Raw genomic sequence first — 15,990 nt, forward strand, 5'->3', positions numbered from 1 at the left:
ACCACCTCTGCTCAACATAAAATAAAAATCTGAACAATAAATGTTCTGTGATTAAAAATATACTTTGCAATGGAGTAGAATTTGCGCTCATTTTGTTTTATTTTTAAAAGGCTACTTGTTTTCCTATCGCTTACGAGTTGTTCCTTCATTTCCTACCTTCTCTTTTTTCTGTGTGGTAGGAGATGCCGCTGACTTCTTTGCCTGGTTGGCAATTTTCTTAATCTTTTTTGTACCTGTGAGGGAGGAGAAAATCAGTAAACTTACAAGGTTTTGAGGTCAGTGAAATTCTCTTTTACTAGAAGGATGCAAATCTTAATGCAGAAGCTAACACTGTACAGGTTGCACACCCATCAATTTCTTTTTAAGTTGTGGGAATAACCAGTTTGCTTATACTGCTGAGAGAATTATGCTGCATGAAGTTAGTTCTAAGGAGGTTGTGTTCCTCCTTCTACTCGTACTTCCCCTTTCCCCTCCCTTTTCTTTTCTCCCTCCGCCGGCCTTGTCCGTGTCCATCCGGTGGATGGGGGGGGGTTGTTTCTTTTGTCCCTCCGCGTTGTTTCTTTTGTCCCTCTCAGGCTTTCCAACTCCCCCCCCCCCCCCCCCCCCCCCCCCCGTTGTGCGTCTCTGACATTCCTCCTTGCCTTTCTTTCTTTTCTCTTTCTAACCTTTTCAGTTTCACTCCCCACGGGCTGCTGCTGGCCTCAAACCGGTTTTGGAACAGGCCGACAAATTGTCCCCCAGGCAGCAAGGAAGCCTTCCTCCGACCCTCGGATGGCGTATTTGATCTTCTCCAGGTGAAGAAATTCCGATAGGTCGGCGAGCCAGTCTGCAGCTGTGGGTGGTGCTGCCGATCGCCAGCCAAGCAGGATTCTCCAGCAAACCATTAGTTATGCAAAAGCAAGGGAGTTGGCCCCCTTCCCCATGTGTAGCTCTGGCTGCTCAGATACCCCAAAGATTAGCACCTTTGGGCATGGCTTCACCCTCACCCCCATAACCTTGGGCATTGCCTCGGAGAAGGTTGTCCAGAATTCAACAAGTTTTGGACAAGCCCAGAACAAGTGGGTGCGGTTGACCTGGCCCCTCTGGCACCATTCACATCTGTTCTCCACTTTCGGAAAGAACCTGCTCATTTGCGTTCTGGTTAGGTGTGCTCTGTGCATCACTTTGAACTGCATGAGGCTGAGCCTTGCGTAGGAGGAAGTGGAGTTGGCCCTGCTCGGTGCTTCGCTGCAGAGTCCCCACCCCACTTCTGTCCCCAGTTCGTCCTCCCATTTCTGTCTAGTTCGTCCAGTGGTGTTCGGGCTCTGTCCAGTAGCTGTCCATATATTTTCCCCACAGAGTCCCCCTTCTTTACTGTCCATATTCATCAGGTCCTCTAATAGTGTGGTATCTGGGGCCCAGGAGTACCCTATGTGGTGAATTATAAACCTAGTAATTCACACCGTGTTGTATCATATGTATTGTGTCCTTGTGGGCTCTGAATACGAGCCGTTGCACGGCTCTGCCCATAGGGGGAGATGAGGAGTTTGTACAGGGCTCCACCCTTGGCTCCTCCCACTAACCGGAAGTATAAAGATCTGCAGTCGTGAGCCTGCTGCCTGTTCATCTCGTCGCAGGCAGGCTCAGTTGTAAGACTATTAAAACCACTGTTCACTTCCAATCACGTGTCTTGTGAATTGATGGTCTCATCAATTTAATAGTCTTAGGAAACTTGAAGAAAACGACTATGGAATCAGCCCTCAAACCTGACCGACTAGAACTCGACCCGCAGGCTGCAGAGGCGAAATAAATCTTTCTACACTAGCTCAGATGTTTCAAGGCCTACCTGGCTGAATCAAGCACTTCAGAAACTACGGAGGAGCAGAAACTCAGCCTACTGCACGCAAGGGTGAGCCACCGTATCTCTACTCTACTCAACTTAACAGTACTTCGTCGTATACGGAGGCCCTGGCCACGCTCGATCGAATGTACGCGAGGCCCATCAACAAGGTATATGCGCGCCACATTTTTACGACCCGCCGCCAGCGCCCCGCGGAGTCGCTGGACGAATTCCTGCGCGATTTAAAAGCCTTAGCTCGGGACTGGAATTATCAAGCTTTATCAGCCGCCCAGCATATGGAACTAGATGTCCGAGATGTGTACATGGCAGGGCTCAGGTCAATCTATGTGCGCCAGCGGTTGCTTGAAAAAGGGCCCCAGAATTTGGAGGACACTGTAGAGTTAGCTGCAACCATGGAGGTCTCGTTCCGCAGCCTCACCTCGTTCCCCGCGGACCAAGTGACCCCATCATGGGCCCCCTACCAGCGACTGCCCCAGGTCTGCACCGCACGGGCACCCACCCACTACGCAGCCCCAGTGTGCCATTTTTGTGGGCAGCCCCAACACCCATGGCAGCACTGCCCGGCCCGCAACGCGACCTGCAGCAGCTGCGGTCGCAAAGGACACTATGCCCGGGTCTGCCTGCCGAAGAAATCCCCCTCTCCAAACTCTCCCGCAGCCCAGAGCACTCGCTTCCCAAACTCGCAGGCCCCGAAATGCTGCAGCCTGTAGGCCGACTCCGCCCCCACCCGACACATGCGAGTCATGGGGGCCGCCATCTTGGCAACCCTCCTCCATGCGGGCGGCCACGTGCGACTCATGGGGGCCGCCATCTTGGGCGCCATCTTCCTCGCCGCCCGCCACGTGCAATCCACGGGGGCGGCCATCTTGGGATCCATCCTCTTCAAACTCTGAAACTCACCTCAAAGACTATGACCTCAGCGGACAGTCATCACGGGGCCACTCCAGCACAGCTGATTGAGCCGACGACTACCCGCAACTCAGCGCGGTCACATTGGACCAGTCGCGTCCGAAACACCTCCACAACTCGATGATGACCGTTAAAATCAACGGGTACAGTACACTGTGCCTCTTCGAATCCGGGAGCACCGAGAGCTTCGTACACCCAGATCTGGTAAGACGCTGTTCGTGCCCTATTTTCCCTGCATGGCAAACTATCTCCCTCGCTTCGGGCTCACACTCTGTTCACCTCCAAGGGCGCACCGTCGCGACCCTAACGATTCAGGGCGCCAGCTACTCGAACTTCCAGCTATACGTACTCCCCGAACTCTGCGCCCCACTCTTACTGGGACTCGACTTCCAGTGCAACCTCAAAAGATTCACACTCAGCTTCGGCGGGCTCCTACCTCCACTCACTATCTGCAGTCTAGCGACGCTAAAAATCGACCCCCCTCCACTCTTTGCTAATCTCACTCCAGACTGCAAACCCGTAGCCACTCGCAGCAGGCGGTACAGCCTGCAGGACAGGGTGTTTATCAGACCTGAGGTCCATAGGCTCCTACGTGAGGGGAGCATAGAGGCCAGTAACAGCCCCTGGAGAACTCAGGTGGTGGTCGTCAAGACCGGGGAAAAATTCCGAATGGTAGTGGACTGTAGCCAAACCATTAATCGGTTCACGCTCCTTGATGCGTACCCCCTCCCCAGGATTGCAGACATGGTGAATCAGATCGCCCAGTATCGCATTTTCTCCACGGTGGATCTGAAGTCTGCATACCACCAGCTCCCAATCCGCCCGGAGGACCGCCACTACATGGCGTTCGAGGCAGATGGCCGCCTCTTCCATTTCCTCCGGGTTCCCTTTGGCGTCACGAATGGGGACTCAGTGTTCCAACGAGCAATGGACCGAATGGTGGACCAGTACGGGCTGCGGGCCATGTTTCCGTACTTGGACAACGTCACCATCTGCGGTCATGATCAGCAGGACCACGACGCTAACCTCCATCAATTTCTCCAGACTGCCCAGAAACTCAATCTCACGTATAACACGGAGAAATGCGTTTTCCGCACGACCAGGCTAGCCATCCTCGGCTATGTCGTGGAAAACGGAGTCCTGGGCCCCGACCCGGACCGTATGCGCCCCCTCTTACAACTCCCTCTCCCTCATTGTCCCAGGGCCCTCAAAAGGTGCCTGGGATCTTTCTCTTATTATGCACCGTGGGTCCCTCAGTATGCAGACAAAGCCCGCCCACTATTTAAGGCCACACTCTTTCCTCTGTCAGATGAGGCTCGCCAGGCCTTCACCTGCATCAAGGAGGACATCGCCAAAGCGGCCATGTGGGCGGTGGATGAATCCGTCCCCTTTCAGGTGGAGAGCGATGCCTCAGAGGTCACTCTCGCAGCCACACTAAATCAGGCAGGAAGACCAGTCGCCTTTTTCTCCCAAACCCTCTCCGTTTCAGAACTTTGAAACGCCTCAGTCGAAAAGGAAGCACAAGCCATCTTGGAAGCTATACGACACTGGAGGCACTACCTCGCAGGTAGGAGGTTCACCCTCATCACCGACCAAAGATCGGTTGCCTTCGTTTGACAACTCAAAAAGGGGCAAAATAAAAAATGATAACGTCCTGCGGTGAAGGATCGAACTCTCCACCTACAAGTACGATATTATGTATCAACCGGGGAAGTTCAACGAGCCCCCAGATGCCCTGTCCCACGGCACGTGCGCCAGCGCGAAGACGACCGCCTGAAAGCTATCCACAATGACCTCTGCCACCCGGGGGTCACCCGGCTCGCCCAATACATCAAAGCCCGAAATCTGCCTTTCTCCACCGAGGAGGTAAAAGCCATCACCAGGGAATGCCCAATCTGCGCAGAGTGCAAACTGCACTTCTATAGACCAGACAGGGCCCACCTGCTAAAGGCCTCCCGGCCTTATGAACGCCTGAGCATCAATTTCAAAGGGCCACTCCCCTCAACCAATCGGAATGTGTACTTCCTGAACGTCATCGATGAGTTCTCCCGCTTCCCTTTTGCTATCCCATGCCCCGATATGACCTCTCACACAGTCATCAGAGCTCTGCACAGTATCTTCACCCTGTCGGGTTCCCCAGCTACGTACACAGCAACAGGGGTTCGTCCTTTATGAGCGACGAGCTGCGTCAGTACCTGTTTGACAAGGGCATCGCCTCGAGCAGGACTACCAGCTACAACCCCAGGGGGAACGGGCAGGTGGAGAGGGAGTACGCGATGGTCTGGAAGACCGTCCTACTGACACTCCGGTCCAGGAATCTCCTGACCTCCCATTGGCAGGAGGTCCTCCCCGACGCGCTCCATGCTATTAGGTCCCTCCTATGTACAGCCACCAACCAGACCCCTCATGAACGGCTATTTGTTTTTTCTAGGGGCACTACCACGGGGGTTTCGCTCCCATCATGGTTGAAGACACCGGGCCCGGTTCTCCTCCGGAAGCACGTTCGGGCACACAAAACTGACCCACTCGTAGAGAGAGTGCTCCTACTCCACTCAAACCCCCAATACGCTTTCATCGAATACCCTGACGGCCGTCAGGACACTGTTTCCCTCCGGGACCTGGCGCCTGCAGGATCCAATCCCACCACTACTACTGCCGAGGTACCCCTCACTCTACACCCCGCACAACCCTCCGCGCCCTGCGCCCCCGCACCTACAGATTCACTGCCCGTGCTCCGCGCCCCCATGCCTATGGGTTTCTGGCGCTCCCTGTCGCCAGTCGAACCAGTCGGGTACGAAGCTCGGACCGAATCACCCCCGGAGTCCACTATCGTACCCTCACCGACCGTCACCACCCAGCCACCAGAAGAGGCTGCAATCCCGGTGCTTCGCCGATCCCAAAGGACAACTCGGCCGCCGGACCGGCTCAATTTGTAGACCCATCACCCCCGCCGGACTTGATTTTTTTTTACAGGGGGTGAATGTGGTGAATTATAAACCTAGTAATTCACACCGTGTTGTATCATATGTATTGTGTCCTTGTGGGCTCTGTATACGAGCCGTTGCGCGGTTCTGCCCATAGGGGGAGATGAGGAGTTTGTACTGGGCTCCACCCTTGGCTCCTCCCACTAACCGGAAGTATAAAGATCTGCAGTCGTGAGCCTGCTGCCAGTTCATCTCGTCACAGGCAGGCTCAGTTGTAAGACTAAAAACCACTGTTCACTGCCAATCACGTGTCTTGTGAATTGATGGTCTCATCACCCTACTGTCTCTTTGCGGAGGAAGTGTTTTATTTGTAGGTGCCTCATTTCCTGTTCCTTTGTCAGTTTGTTCAGCGTCACTAGTCTGTTTCCTATGTAGAAGTCCCACTTATCAGCTTACCCCCATCCTGTCTCCGTTTTTTAAAGGTTGCATCTAGCATGGCTGGATGGAATCTGTGGTTACCACAGATGGGGGCCATCTTGGTCAGCCCGAAGTGCTGTCTTAGTTGGCCCCACGTTTTCAGTGTGAGCTCGACCTCTGGGCTAAATATGTATTTTGTCGAGGAGGATGGGAGCGTTGCCATGGCTAGGGCCCAGAGGGTCGTCCCCTTGCAGGCCTCCTCCATCCGCACCCACTCCGAGCTGGGTTCGTGCACCCACCCCCTCATTGTTTACGCTGTTGCTGCCCAGTGGTAATACTGCAAATTGGGCAGTGCGAGGCCTCCCTTAACTTTCCTCCTTTGCAGTGTTGGTTTGCGGACTCTCGGATTCTTGCTCCCCCCACACAAACGTCATAATTAAGCTGTCTACATTTGGAAGAAGGCCTTGGGGATGAAGATTAGTATGGATCTAAACAGGAAGAGGAACCTCGATAGCACGTTCATTTTGATCGTCTGCACTCTCCCCACCAGAGTGGGAGTGTGTCCCACCTTTGTAGGTTCTTTTTTACTTCCTCCACCAGGCTGGTCAAGTTCCACTTGTAGATCTGTGTCCAGTCTCTGGCTATTTGGATACCCAGGTTGCGGAATCTAATTTTGGTCATTTTAAACGGGAGCCCCTCCAGCTCTGTCTCTCCCCTGTTTGGGTTCACTGGGAATGCCTCACTTTTGCCCAGGACGAGTTTGTAACCTGAGAAGGTTCCGAACTCTTTCAGGATCTGCATGTTGCTTTCAGTCCTTCCTGTGGCTTTGAGGCATACAGGGGCAGGTCATCCGCATAGAGTGAGACTCTGTGCTCTGTCTCCTCTTTGGTTGCCCCTCCAGCTTTTCATGCCCCGAAAGGCATGAAAAGTCAATTCCTTTTACAGAAGAGGGCAGCACGGTAGCAGTGGTTAACACTGTTGCTTCACAGCTCCAGGGTCCCAGGTTCGATTCCCGACTTGGGTTACTGATGGAACCATCAATTCACGAAACACGTGCTTTAAGATATGAACAGTGGTTTTAATCTACTTACTACAGAGCCAGCCTGTTACCCTTTGAACTCTCGATGAACTGCAGGCTGGCTCTGGACACGGTTATTTATACAGCAGTCTAGGGGGAGGAGTCATGGGCGGAGCCAAGGGTGGAGCCCTGGACAAACTCCTGAGCATTCCCAGAGCTACTCCCCCTAGTGGTCGGATAACGCTACTGCGCTTACAAAGATACAGTGTGAATTACTAAGTTACATTCACCACAGTTACTGTCTGTGCGGAGTCTGCACGTTCTCCGGGTGCTCTGGTTTCCTCCCACAGCCCAAAGATGGGCAGGTTAGGTGGATTGGCCATACTAAATTGCCCTTAGTGCCCAAAATGGTTAAGTGGGGGTTATGGGGATAGGGTAGATACGTGGGCTTGAGTGGGGTGCTCTTTGTAAGGGCCAGTGCAGACTCGATGGGCCAAATGGCCTCCTTCTGCACTGTAAATTCTATGATAAGGCTTTCGCCAGGGGTTCGATTGCTCGTGCAAAGAGGAGCGGGGACAACGGGCATCCCTGCCTTGTGCCTCTTCGTAGCTGGAAGTGTTCAGAACTGGTGGTATTGGTCTGAATGCTCGCCTTGGGGACGCTGAACAGAAGTTTCACCCATGAGGTGAACCCTGTCCCCAGCCCAAACCGCTCCAGTACCTCAATGAGGTACTTCCATTCGATTCTGTTGGAGGTCTTTTCTGCGTCCAGGGAGAGGATCACCTCTGGTGTTCTCTTCCCGGATGGAGTCTATATCACATTCAGCAGCGATTTGATGTTTGCAGTTAGCTGTCTACCTTTCACATAACCCGTTTGGTCCTCTGCAACCACCTCTGGTACACAGTTCTACAGCCTTTCAGCCAGGACTGTTGAGTATTTTCGAATCCACATTTATCAGCGAAATAGGTCTATATGATCCATATTCCATCGGGTCTTTGTCTTTTTTGGATATTAGTGAAATTGTGGCCTACACTAGTGTAGGAGGCAAAGTACCCTTTGCCAGCAAGTCTGGAAACATGTCCCTTAGATGTGCGGGAAGAGCCGGTGTAAATTTTTTATAGAAGTCCGCCAGGAACCCCCAAGGTCCCAACACTTCCCCGCCTGCATGGAGCTGATGCTCTCCATGATTTCTCCCTGATCTATTGATGCTTCCAGCTCCCCCATCTGTCCTCCCCCACAATTGGTGTTTCCGGTCCGTCGAGGAACTGTTTCAGCGGGTCCTGTACACAGTTGAAGTCCCCCTCCCCATAATTAGTTGGTGTGTGTCAATGTTGGGGATTTCTGCCATGGTCTTTTTTTACAAAGTCGGTGTCGTCCCAGTTGGGAGCATACACGTTCACCTTCCAGGACACTGCTAACCATGATTTACTGTCCCCCGGGGGCCGTAACCGTCCTCGTCTTTGTAAATCTCGTCCTCTTTCTGATCAGTATGGCTACTCCCCTAGCCCTCATCCCGTAGCATGAATTGCACATCTGTTGTTGCCGAGTCTTAAAGTGGAGTTACTCAGAGTCTAGTGAAGAGCACCTCAGTGAAAAGATTAGTGAAGAATATGGTATGGCACATGCATTTATGATTTGAAGAAGCAAAAGAAGATGATACTTAAATTTTATGCTGATCAATGGATCATAGGAAAACACTCCATCGGTCAAAGGCATGTAGACAAAGTATTGCTACAGTGGATCAAGCAGTGTCAGAGTGAAAAATTCCCATTGGATTGCATAATTATCATGGTCCAGGAGAAAGTGTTCCACGAAGGGCTATGTCTAACAACATCATGTGAATACTCATCAGGATGGTATAACAAATTTTTAAAATGCCATGGTGTACATCTGCTGGAAGTATGCCATGAAAAAGCTTCAGCTGACCATGAAGCTGCACAGACATACTTTGGTGAACTTTCCACGATAATATCAGAAGGTCCAATAACACAGCAAGTGTACAATGCTGATGAGACCTCATTATATTGACGTTCTCAGGAAAACCTATGTAACTGTGGATTTGACAGCACCAACATGATTCAAAAATTCTAAGGAATGGCTGACTGTACTCAGATGTTCAAATGCAATAAGTACACACAGGTGTAAATTGCTCATTATTGGTAAAACTAAGAATCTGAGGTCTTTTAAGAGGATCAGTGTTTTTCCTGTTTATAAAGCCAAGAAGTGCACATGGATGACAAGACCAATTTTCCTTAATTGATACAAGAACCATTTTGTTATTCAAGCCTTTGTCAGTCTGTGGGTCTTCTGCAAAATTATGTTACTCCTTAATAATTGTGCGATTCAGAACTCTTCACCAGAGGCAATATTTTCGGAGTTTATTTGCTTTCCCAGCTGGTGTTTGCAGGTGCCGGATTGTGTGATGGTGCTTCATCAGATGTTTGCTTTTGCTAGTACGTTTCAAGGTGAAACTGCATTATCTGGCCAGGTAGCAGGTCTTGGGTAGCTGAACCAAAAATGCAGGTGAGGGTTGAGGTGAGGGAAGGGAGATGTGGTGGAAAACAAGAAATTCACTGTTATACGATTCGCAGCTTGCACTTCAGATGAGATGGAAGCATGGGAGTGAAGTGCAATTTGGGAGGGTGCAGAAGGCATCATCATCCGGAATGCTCGTGGTAACACCAGATTCAACAGCCTTAGTCACTGCTGGCCCTACAATGCCAAGCACCATGTCTTCCAATGGACTCAGGAAGTGCGGGTTTTCTCATCCTCTACCGGTCCTATTGTGCGCAATCTTGTTCTGCAAGAGAGAGGGGGAAGGGTGTCAGAGTGTGTTACATTATGGTTGGGTGATGGCTGAATAGTTGGAAGTATGTAGAAGCTGATAGATGTGGGTGTGAAACTTGGTAAGTGTTTGAAGACAGGGTGGAGCATCTGAATGTTAATCATAGTATAGTATCCCTGCAGTGCAGAAGGAGGCCATTCGACCCTTCGAGTCTGCACCGACCCTCTGAAAAAGGACTCTAGCCCCATCATCCAGTAATCCCACCTACCTTTTGGACACTAAGCGGCAATTTAGCACAGCTAATCCACCAAACCTGTACATCTTTGGACTGCGAGAGGAAGCCTGAGCACCTGGAGGAAACCCACTCAGACAAGGCTGGAATTAAACCCAGGTCCTGGTGCAGTGAGGTAGCAGTGGCAACCACTGTGCCATTGTGCCTCTGCCAGGAATGCTGACTGCTGAGTAATGGGGCTGTGTGGGTATTAAGTAGGAGAAGATGGATTTACTGACCTTGACTGTGTAAAATTCCTGAACCTTTTGCAGCTCACGGTGAGGTCCTCGGGGCCAAACTCCTGGAATTCATCTCTCTTGCTACCTGCACCGATGCCTTTTGTAGTGTATGCTTTGAGGGCTTCTTGTGCATGTGCAGAACCATTACTCTTTCTTTCAACCTCTTGGACTAAGGTAGCCAGCTATGCATCAGAGAAGCTGGAAGCCCTCTCTCTGATCTGTTGCTCCATTGGTCTTCTTCCTTTCCTGAAAGCTTTTCACAAACACTAGCTGTGTAGCCTGTGTGCACCTTCCCTTTAAGATTGGGCGTAGAGATAACTCCACCCATTAACAAGCTTAATTTTTTTTAAGACCATGGGATCAAGAAGCTCAGTTTACAGTAATATAGTAGACCAATATTGCATAGATTGCAAATAGTTCTCTGTTCCAGGTTGCAGTTTAAAGTCAGAGACCAGGATAGAGAGTTTGTGACTTCAATCTTCCCATTGTTTAACAGGAAGAAATTGTGGCTCAATCAGAGCTGGGTGTTGAACAAGAAACAACAACGCAGAGGCAGTGGAGGGTTCAAGAGGCAGTGGTGGAGTGGTAGAATTAGGTTTCACAGCAAATGGAACATGATGTTATGTCACTGGATAGTAATGCCAAGGGATGGTATGTAGATGAGAAACATGAGGAGAACATGGATAGATTATGAGAGGACTTCAGAAGTAAAGGTGCAAGACTGAGAAGAAAAGACACAATTGAAGAGGTTATTGTGGTGATATGATCTGCATACCTGTCTGCCATTGGGCCAGAACGTCGGCTTACCATTGGCCCTGGTCGGTCATGTGCCTCTCGACCGATTGGCCGAGAGGCTGAGTTAACCACGCCTCTATTAACGAGGTATAAATGGTCAGACACCTGACGATCGCCTTTTCCATTGTAGACGATCGCAGAGCTGTGTTCTAGTCTATTGAAGCCAGACTTTGGTAAATCACTCGCCTCGCGTACAATTGATGGTACATCAATTTAATAGACTACGACTTTGAAGATGGAGTTCCGCATCAAGCCCGAATGCCTCCGCATCAGCCCGCAAACTCCGAACTCTGCAGAACTTTTCCAACTCTGGCTGACTTGCCTCGAAGGGTTCCTAGCATCTACAACCACCCCCCCCCCCCCCCCCCCCACCGGGGCACAGAAGCTGCACGTCCTCCACTCCAGCGTGGGTATCGACGCCTACGCAATAATCAAAGGGGAAACGGATTATGATGACGCTATACAAAAGCTAAAAGGACAATTCATCAAACCGGTCAACAGGGTATTCGCTCGACATCTGCTGGCCACCAGAAAGCAGGTCCCCGGTGAGTCTCTAAGCCAATACGCCCGGGCCCTCTATGCCCTGGGGAGAAGTTGCTCCTGTGTAGCGGTCTCGGCTACAGAGCACATGGAGCTACTGATCAGAGACGCTTACGTGGCTGGGATGCTGTCTCCCGTGATCCGCCAGCGGATGCTGGAAAGAGACGAACTCAGTTTAACTGAGACGCTGACTCTCTCCGCCTCTCTGGAGGTCGCAGATCTAAGCACTCGCTCTTATGACCCTGGCTAGGCCTCCTGGCACGATTCCCACCCGCCACTCCCGACCTCCCTCAGGCTTGTGCCGCGGGACGCCCCGATAAATCCGCGGGGCCCCGCTGCTACTTTTGCGGGTACGCAAAACACCCTCGCTCCGCCCTCTGTAAGAGCTGCGGGAAGAAGGGCCACGGTCTGACAGGCCAAAACGCCGTCTGCGGCGCTTCTGGAAGCTGCATAGCACTCCCGCCCCCAGGCCTCTGCGAAAGGACTGTGTGCCTCTCTCTCTCCCCCAGGGCCGCCCCAGCCGCTCCCGACTCGCGCCCCGCCGGCCGACAAGCGCACCTCCCCGGCCCCTCCAGGTCTCTGCCGGCCCGCCGCGCACGTTTCTCCCCCCCGCCCCCGGGCCACGGCGCCCGACCGGCTCGCCTCTCCGGGCCCTCCCGGTCCCTACCTGCCCGCCGCGCGTACCTCTCCCCCCCCACCCCCGGGGCCCTACCGGCTCGCCTCTCCGGGCCCTCCCGGTCCCTGCCTGCCCGCCGCGCGAATCTGCTCCCTCCGCCCCGGGCCCCGGCGCCCGACCGGCTCGCCTCTCCGGGCCCTCCCAGTCCCTACCTGCCCGCCGCGCGAATCTGCTCCCCCCGCCCCCGGCCTCCTGCACCCGGCCTGCGCGCCTCACCTCTCCGCTCGCAGCTGCTCCACCCGGCTCGCCGGCAACGCTAGCTCTGCCCCCAGCGGCCACGAGGGCTTCCTGGGCGTCGCCATCTTGGGGCGCCGACCCCACGTGCGGGTCCTGGGCGCCGCCATCTTGGGGCGCCGACCCCACGTGCGGGTCCTGGGCGCTGCCATCTTGGGGCGCCGACCCCACGTGCGGGTCCTGGGCGCCGCCATCTTGGGGCGCCGACCCCACGTGCGGGTCCTGGGCGCCGCCATCGTGGGGCGCAGACTTCACATATGGATCCTGGCCACCGACTTCCGGGACTGCCACGCAAGGTCCCTCCAGCATCGACTTGGACGGCGACGACGGATTTTCTCCACGGCTCGCGGCCGTTCAACTCGACAACGCTGATCCACCTCAACGGCCACGAGACGGACTGCCTGCTGGACTCCGGGAGCACGGAAAGCTTCATTCACCCTGACACGGTAAGACGCTGCGCACTCCCTGTCCATCCCGTAACACACAAAATCGGGTTAGCCTCAGGTTCGCACTCCGTCCACATCACCGGGTGCTGCATCGCGGACCTCACGGTCCAAGGGAAGGTTTTTAAAAATTATAAATTCCTTGTCCTGCCTGACCTTTGCGCACCGGCACTCCTAGGACTGGACTTCCAGTGCAACCTGCAGAGCTTGACCTTTCAATTCGGCGGCCCTATACCCCCCTCACTGTCTGCAGCCTCGCGTCCCTCAAAGTGGACCCCCCCTCCCTGTTTGCTAATCTCACCCCCGATTGCAAACCCGTCGCGACACGGAGCAGACGGTACAGCGCCCAGGACCGGTCCTTCATCAGGTCCGAGGTCCAGAGGTTGCTGACGGAAGGGGTCATCGAGGCCAGCAACAGTCCCTGGCGAGCCCAAGTGCCGGTGGTCCGGACTGGGGAGAAAAACCGGATGGTCATCGATTATAGCCAAACCATCAATCGGTTTACGCAACTGGACGCGTATCCTCTCCCCCGTATTTCCACCATGGTAAACGAGATCGCGACATACAAGGTCTTCTCCACTGTGGACCTTAAGTCCGCTTACCACCAGCTCCCCATCCGCGCAAGTGACCGCCTGTACACCGCGTTCGAGGCTGATGGGCGCCTCTACCACTTCCTTAGGGTTCCGTTTGGTGTCACAAATGGGGTCTCGGTCTTCCAACGGGAGATGGACCGAATGGTCGACAAGTACGGATTACGGGCTACCTTCCCGTATCTTGATAATGTCACCATCTGCGGCCACGACCAGCAGGACCATGATGCCAACCTCCAGAAATTCCTCCAAACCGCAAAACTCCTCAACCTCACGTACAATAAGGATAAATGCGTGTTTAGCATCGACCGCCTAGCCAACCTCGGCTACGTAGTGCGTAACGGAGTGATAGGCCCCGACCCCGAATGCATGCGCCCCCTGATGGAACTCCCTCTCCCCAATACCCCCAAATCCCTCAAACGCTGCCTGGGGTTCTTTGCATACTATGCCCAATGGGTTCCCAATTACGCTGACAGGGCCCGTCCCCTCGTGCAAACCACGACCTTCCCGCCGTTGACGGAGGCCTGCCAGGCCTTTAGCCGCATCAAAGCGGACATCGCAAAGGCCACGATGCGCGCCATCGACGAGGCCCTCCCCTTCCAGGTCGAGAGCGACGCATCAGAAGTAGCTCTGGCGGCCACCCTGAACCAAGCGGGCAGACCCGTGGCCTTCTTCTCCAGAACTCTCCAGGCTTCCGAACTCCGCCACCCCTCTGTGGAAAAGGAAGCCCAGGCCATAGTTGAAGCCGTGCGACATTGGAGGCACTATTTGGCCGGCAGGAGGTTTACCCTCCTCACAGACCAACGGTCAGTAGCCTTCATGTTTGATAATGCACAAAGGGGCAAGATCAAAAATGACAAGATTTTACGGTGGCGGATCGAGTTGTCCACGTACAACTATGATATCTTGTATCGTCCTGGGAAGCTCAATGAGCCTCCTGATGCCCTGTCCCGCGGTACCTGCACCAGCGCGCAGACAGACCGCCTCCGCTCCCTCCACGCAGACCTCTGCCATCCAGGGGTGACCCGCCTACACCATTTCATTAAGGCCCGCAACCTGCCCTACTCCATCGAGGAAGTCAGGTCAGTAACCCGTGACTGCCACATCTGCGCCGAGTGCAAACCGCACTTCTACCGCCCCGAGCGCGCACACCTGATCAAAGCATCCCGCCCCTTCGAACGTCTTAGCATTGACTTCAAGGGGCCCCTTCCCTCTAACAACCGCAACATTTACTTCCTGGCGGTTATCGACGAATACTCCCGCTTCCCCTTCGCCACTCCCTGTCCCGACATGACCACATCGACCGTCATTAAGGCCCTACTCTCCATCTTCTCACTGTTCGGCTACCCCGCGTACATACACAGCGATCGGGGGTCCTCATTTATGAGCGACGAGCTGCGTCAATTCCTGCTCGACAGGGGCATCGCCTCTAGCAGGACGACCAGCTTTAACCCTCGGGGTAACGGACAGGTCGAGCGGGAGAATGGTACCATCTGGAAGACCATACTACTGGGCCTCCGGTCCAGAAATCTCCCTATTTCCCGATGGCAAGAGGTGATCCCCGATGCCCTACACTCTATCCGCTCACACCTCTGTACCGCAACTAATCAGACACCTCATGAACGTCTTCTTGTTTTCCCCAGGAAGTCATCCTCCGGATCCCCTCTCCCAACTTAGCTGGTCACCCCCGGGCCCATCTTGCTCCGGAAGCATGTGCGGGTGCACAAGTCCGACCCGTTGGTGGAGCATGTCCAGTTACTCCACGCTAACCCGCAGTACGCATATGTGGAGTATCCCGACGGTCGGCAGGACACGATCTCCCTCTGGGATCTGGCACCCGTCGGCGTGCGGCCCCCCCCCAACCACAGACCCCCCTCCCCTTTTTCACCCCAGCACCCCACTCACCTTCCCCATCCCTCATCCATGGCGTCTCCGCGGCCAGCTCAGGTGACGGAGACTACTCGAAGTCCATCGCTCCCGGACTCCAGGACATCAGCAGGACCATCGGCCGATCCGACGTCAACTCCTCCACTGCGGCCCTCTGCCAGGGACCGTCAACGACCACCAAAAGACTGATCGAATCCTTCTAGAGTTCTACAGCCCCATGGACTTTTTTTTTGTAAATATCGTTATGTCTGGGCCAGTGGGAAGCCCCCAAATTCGATAAGGGTAAGGAGAGAAAATTTATTCTCCCGACGGCTACTCATATCACCAGTTCTCTCCCCTCCCACCCCACCCTGGGTCTCGTTCACCCCGCCCCCCCCCCCCCCCCCCGCCTTCCTTCTCCGCAAGGGGTGAATGTGGTGATA

At 53.9% G+C, this 15,990-nt stretch overlaps 1 protein-coding gene across 8 annotated transcripts in view; it reads right to left on the minus strand.

Annotated features, from left to right (window-relative positions):
- Positions 1-15,990, minus strand: part of kiaa1841 (KIAA1841 ortholog) — a 224,543-nt gene that overhangs the window by 36,402 nt on the left and 172,151 nt on the right. For all 8 annotated transcript variants that reach the window (XM_038808965.1, XM_038808982.1, XM_038808974.1 and 5 more), the window contains one exon: positions 157-233. In XM_038808965.1, coding sequence (XP_038664893.1) covers positions 157-233 — 77 coding nt within the window. The remainder of the gene's footprint in view (positions 1-156; positions 234-15,990) is intronic.

The sequence above is a fragment of the Scyliorhinus canicula genome, chromosome 1 (genome assembly GCF_902713615.1).
Source record: "Scyliorhinus canicula chromosome 1, sScyCan1.1, whole genome shotgun sequence".
NCBI classification, from domain to species: Eukaryota; Metazoa; Chordata; class Chondrichthyes; order Carcharhiniformes; family Scyliorhinidae; genus Scyliorhinus; species Scyliorhinus canicula.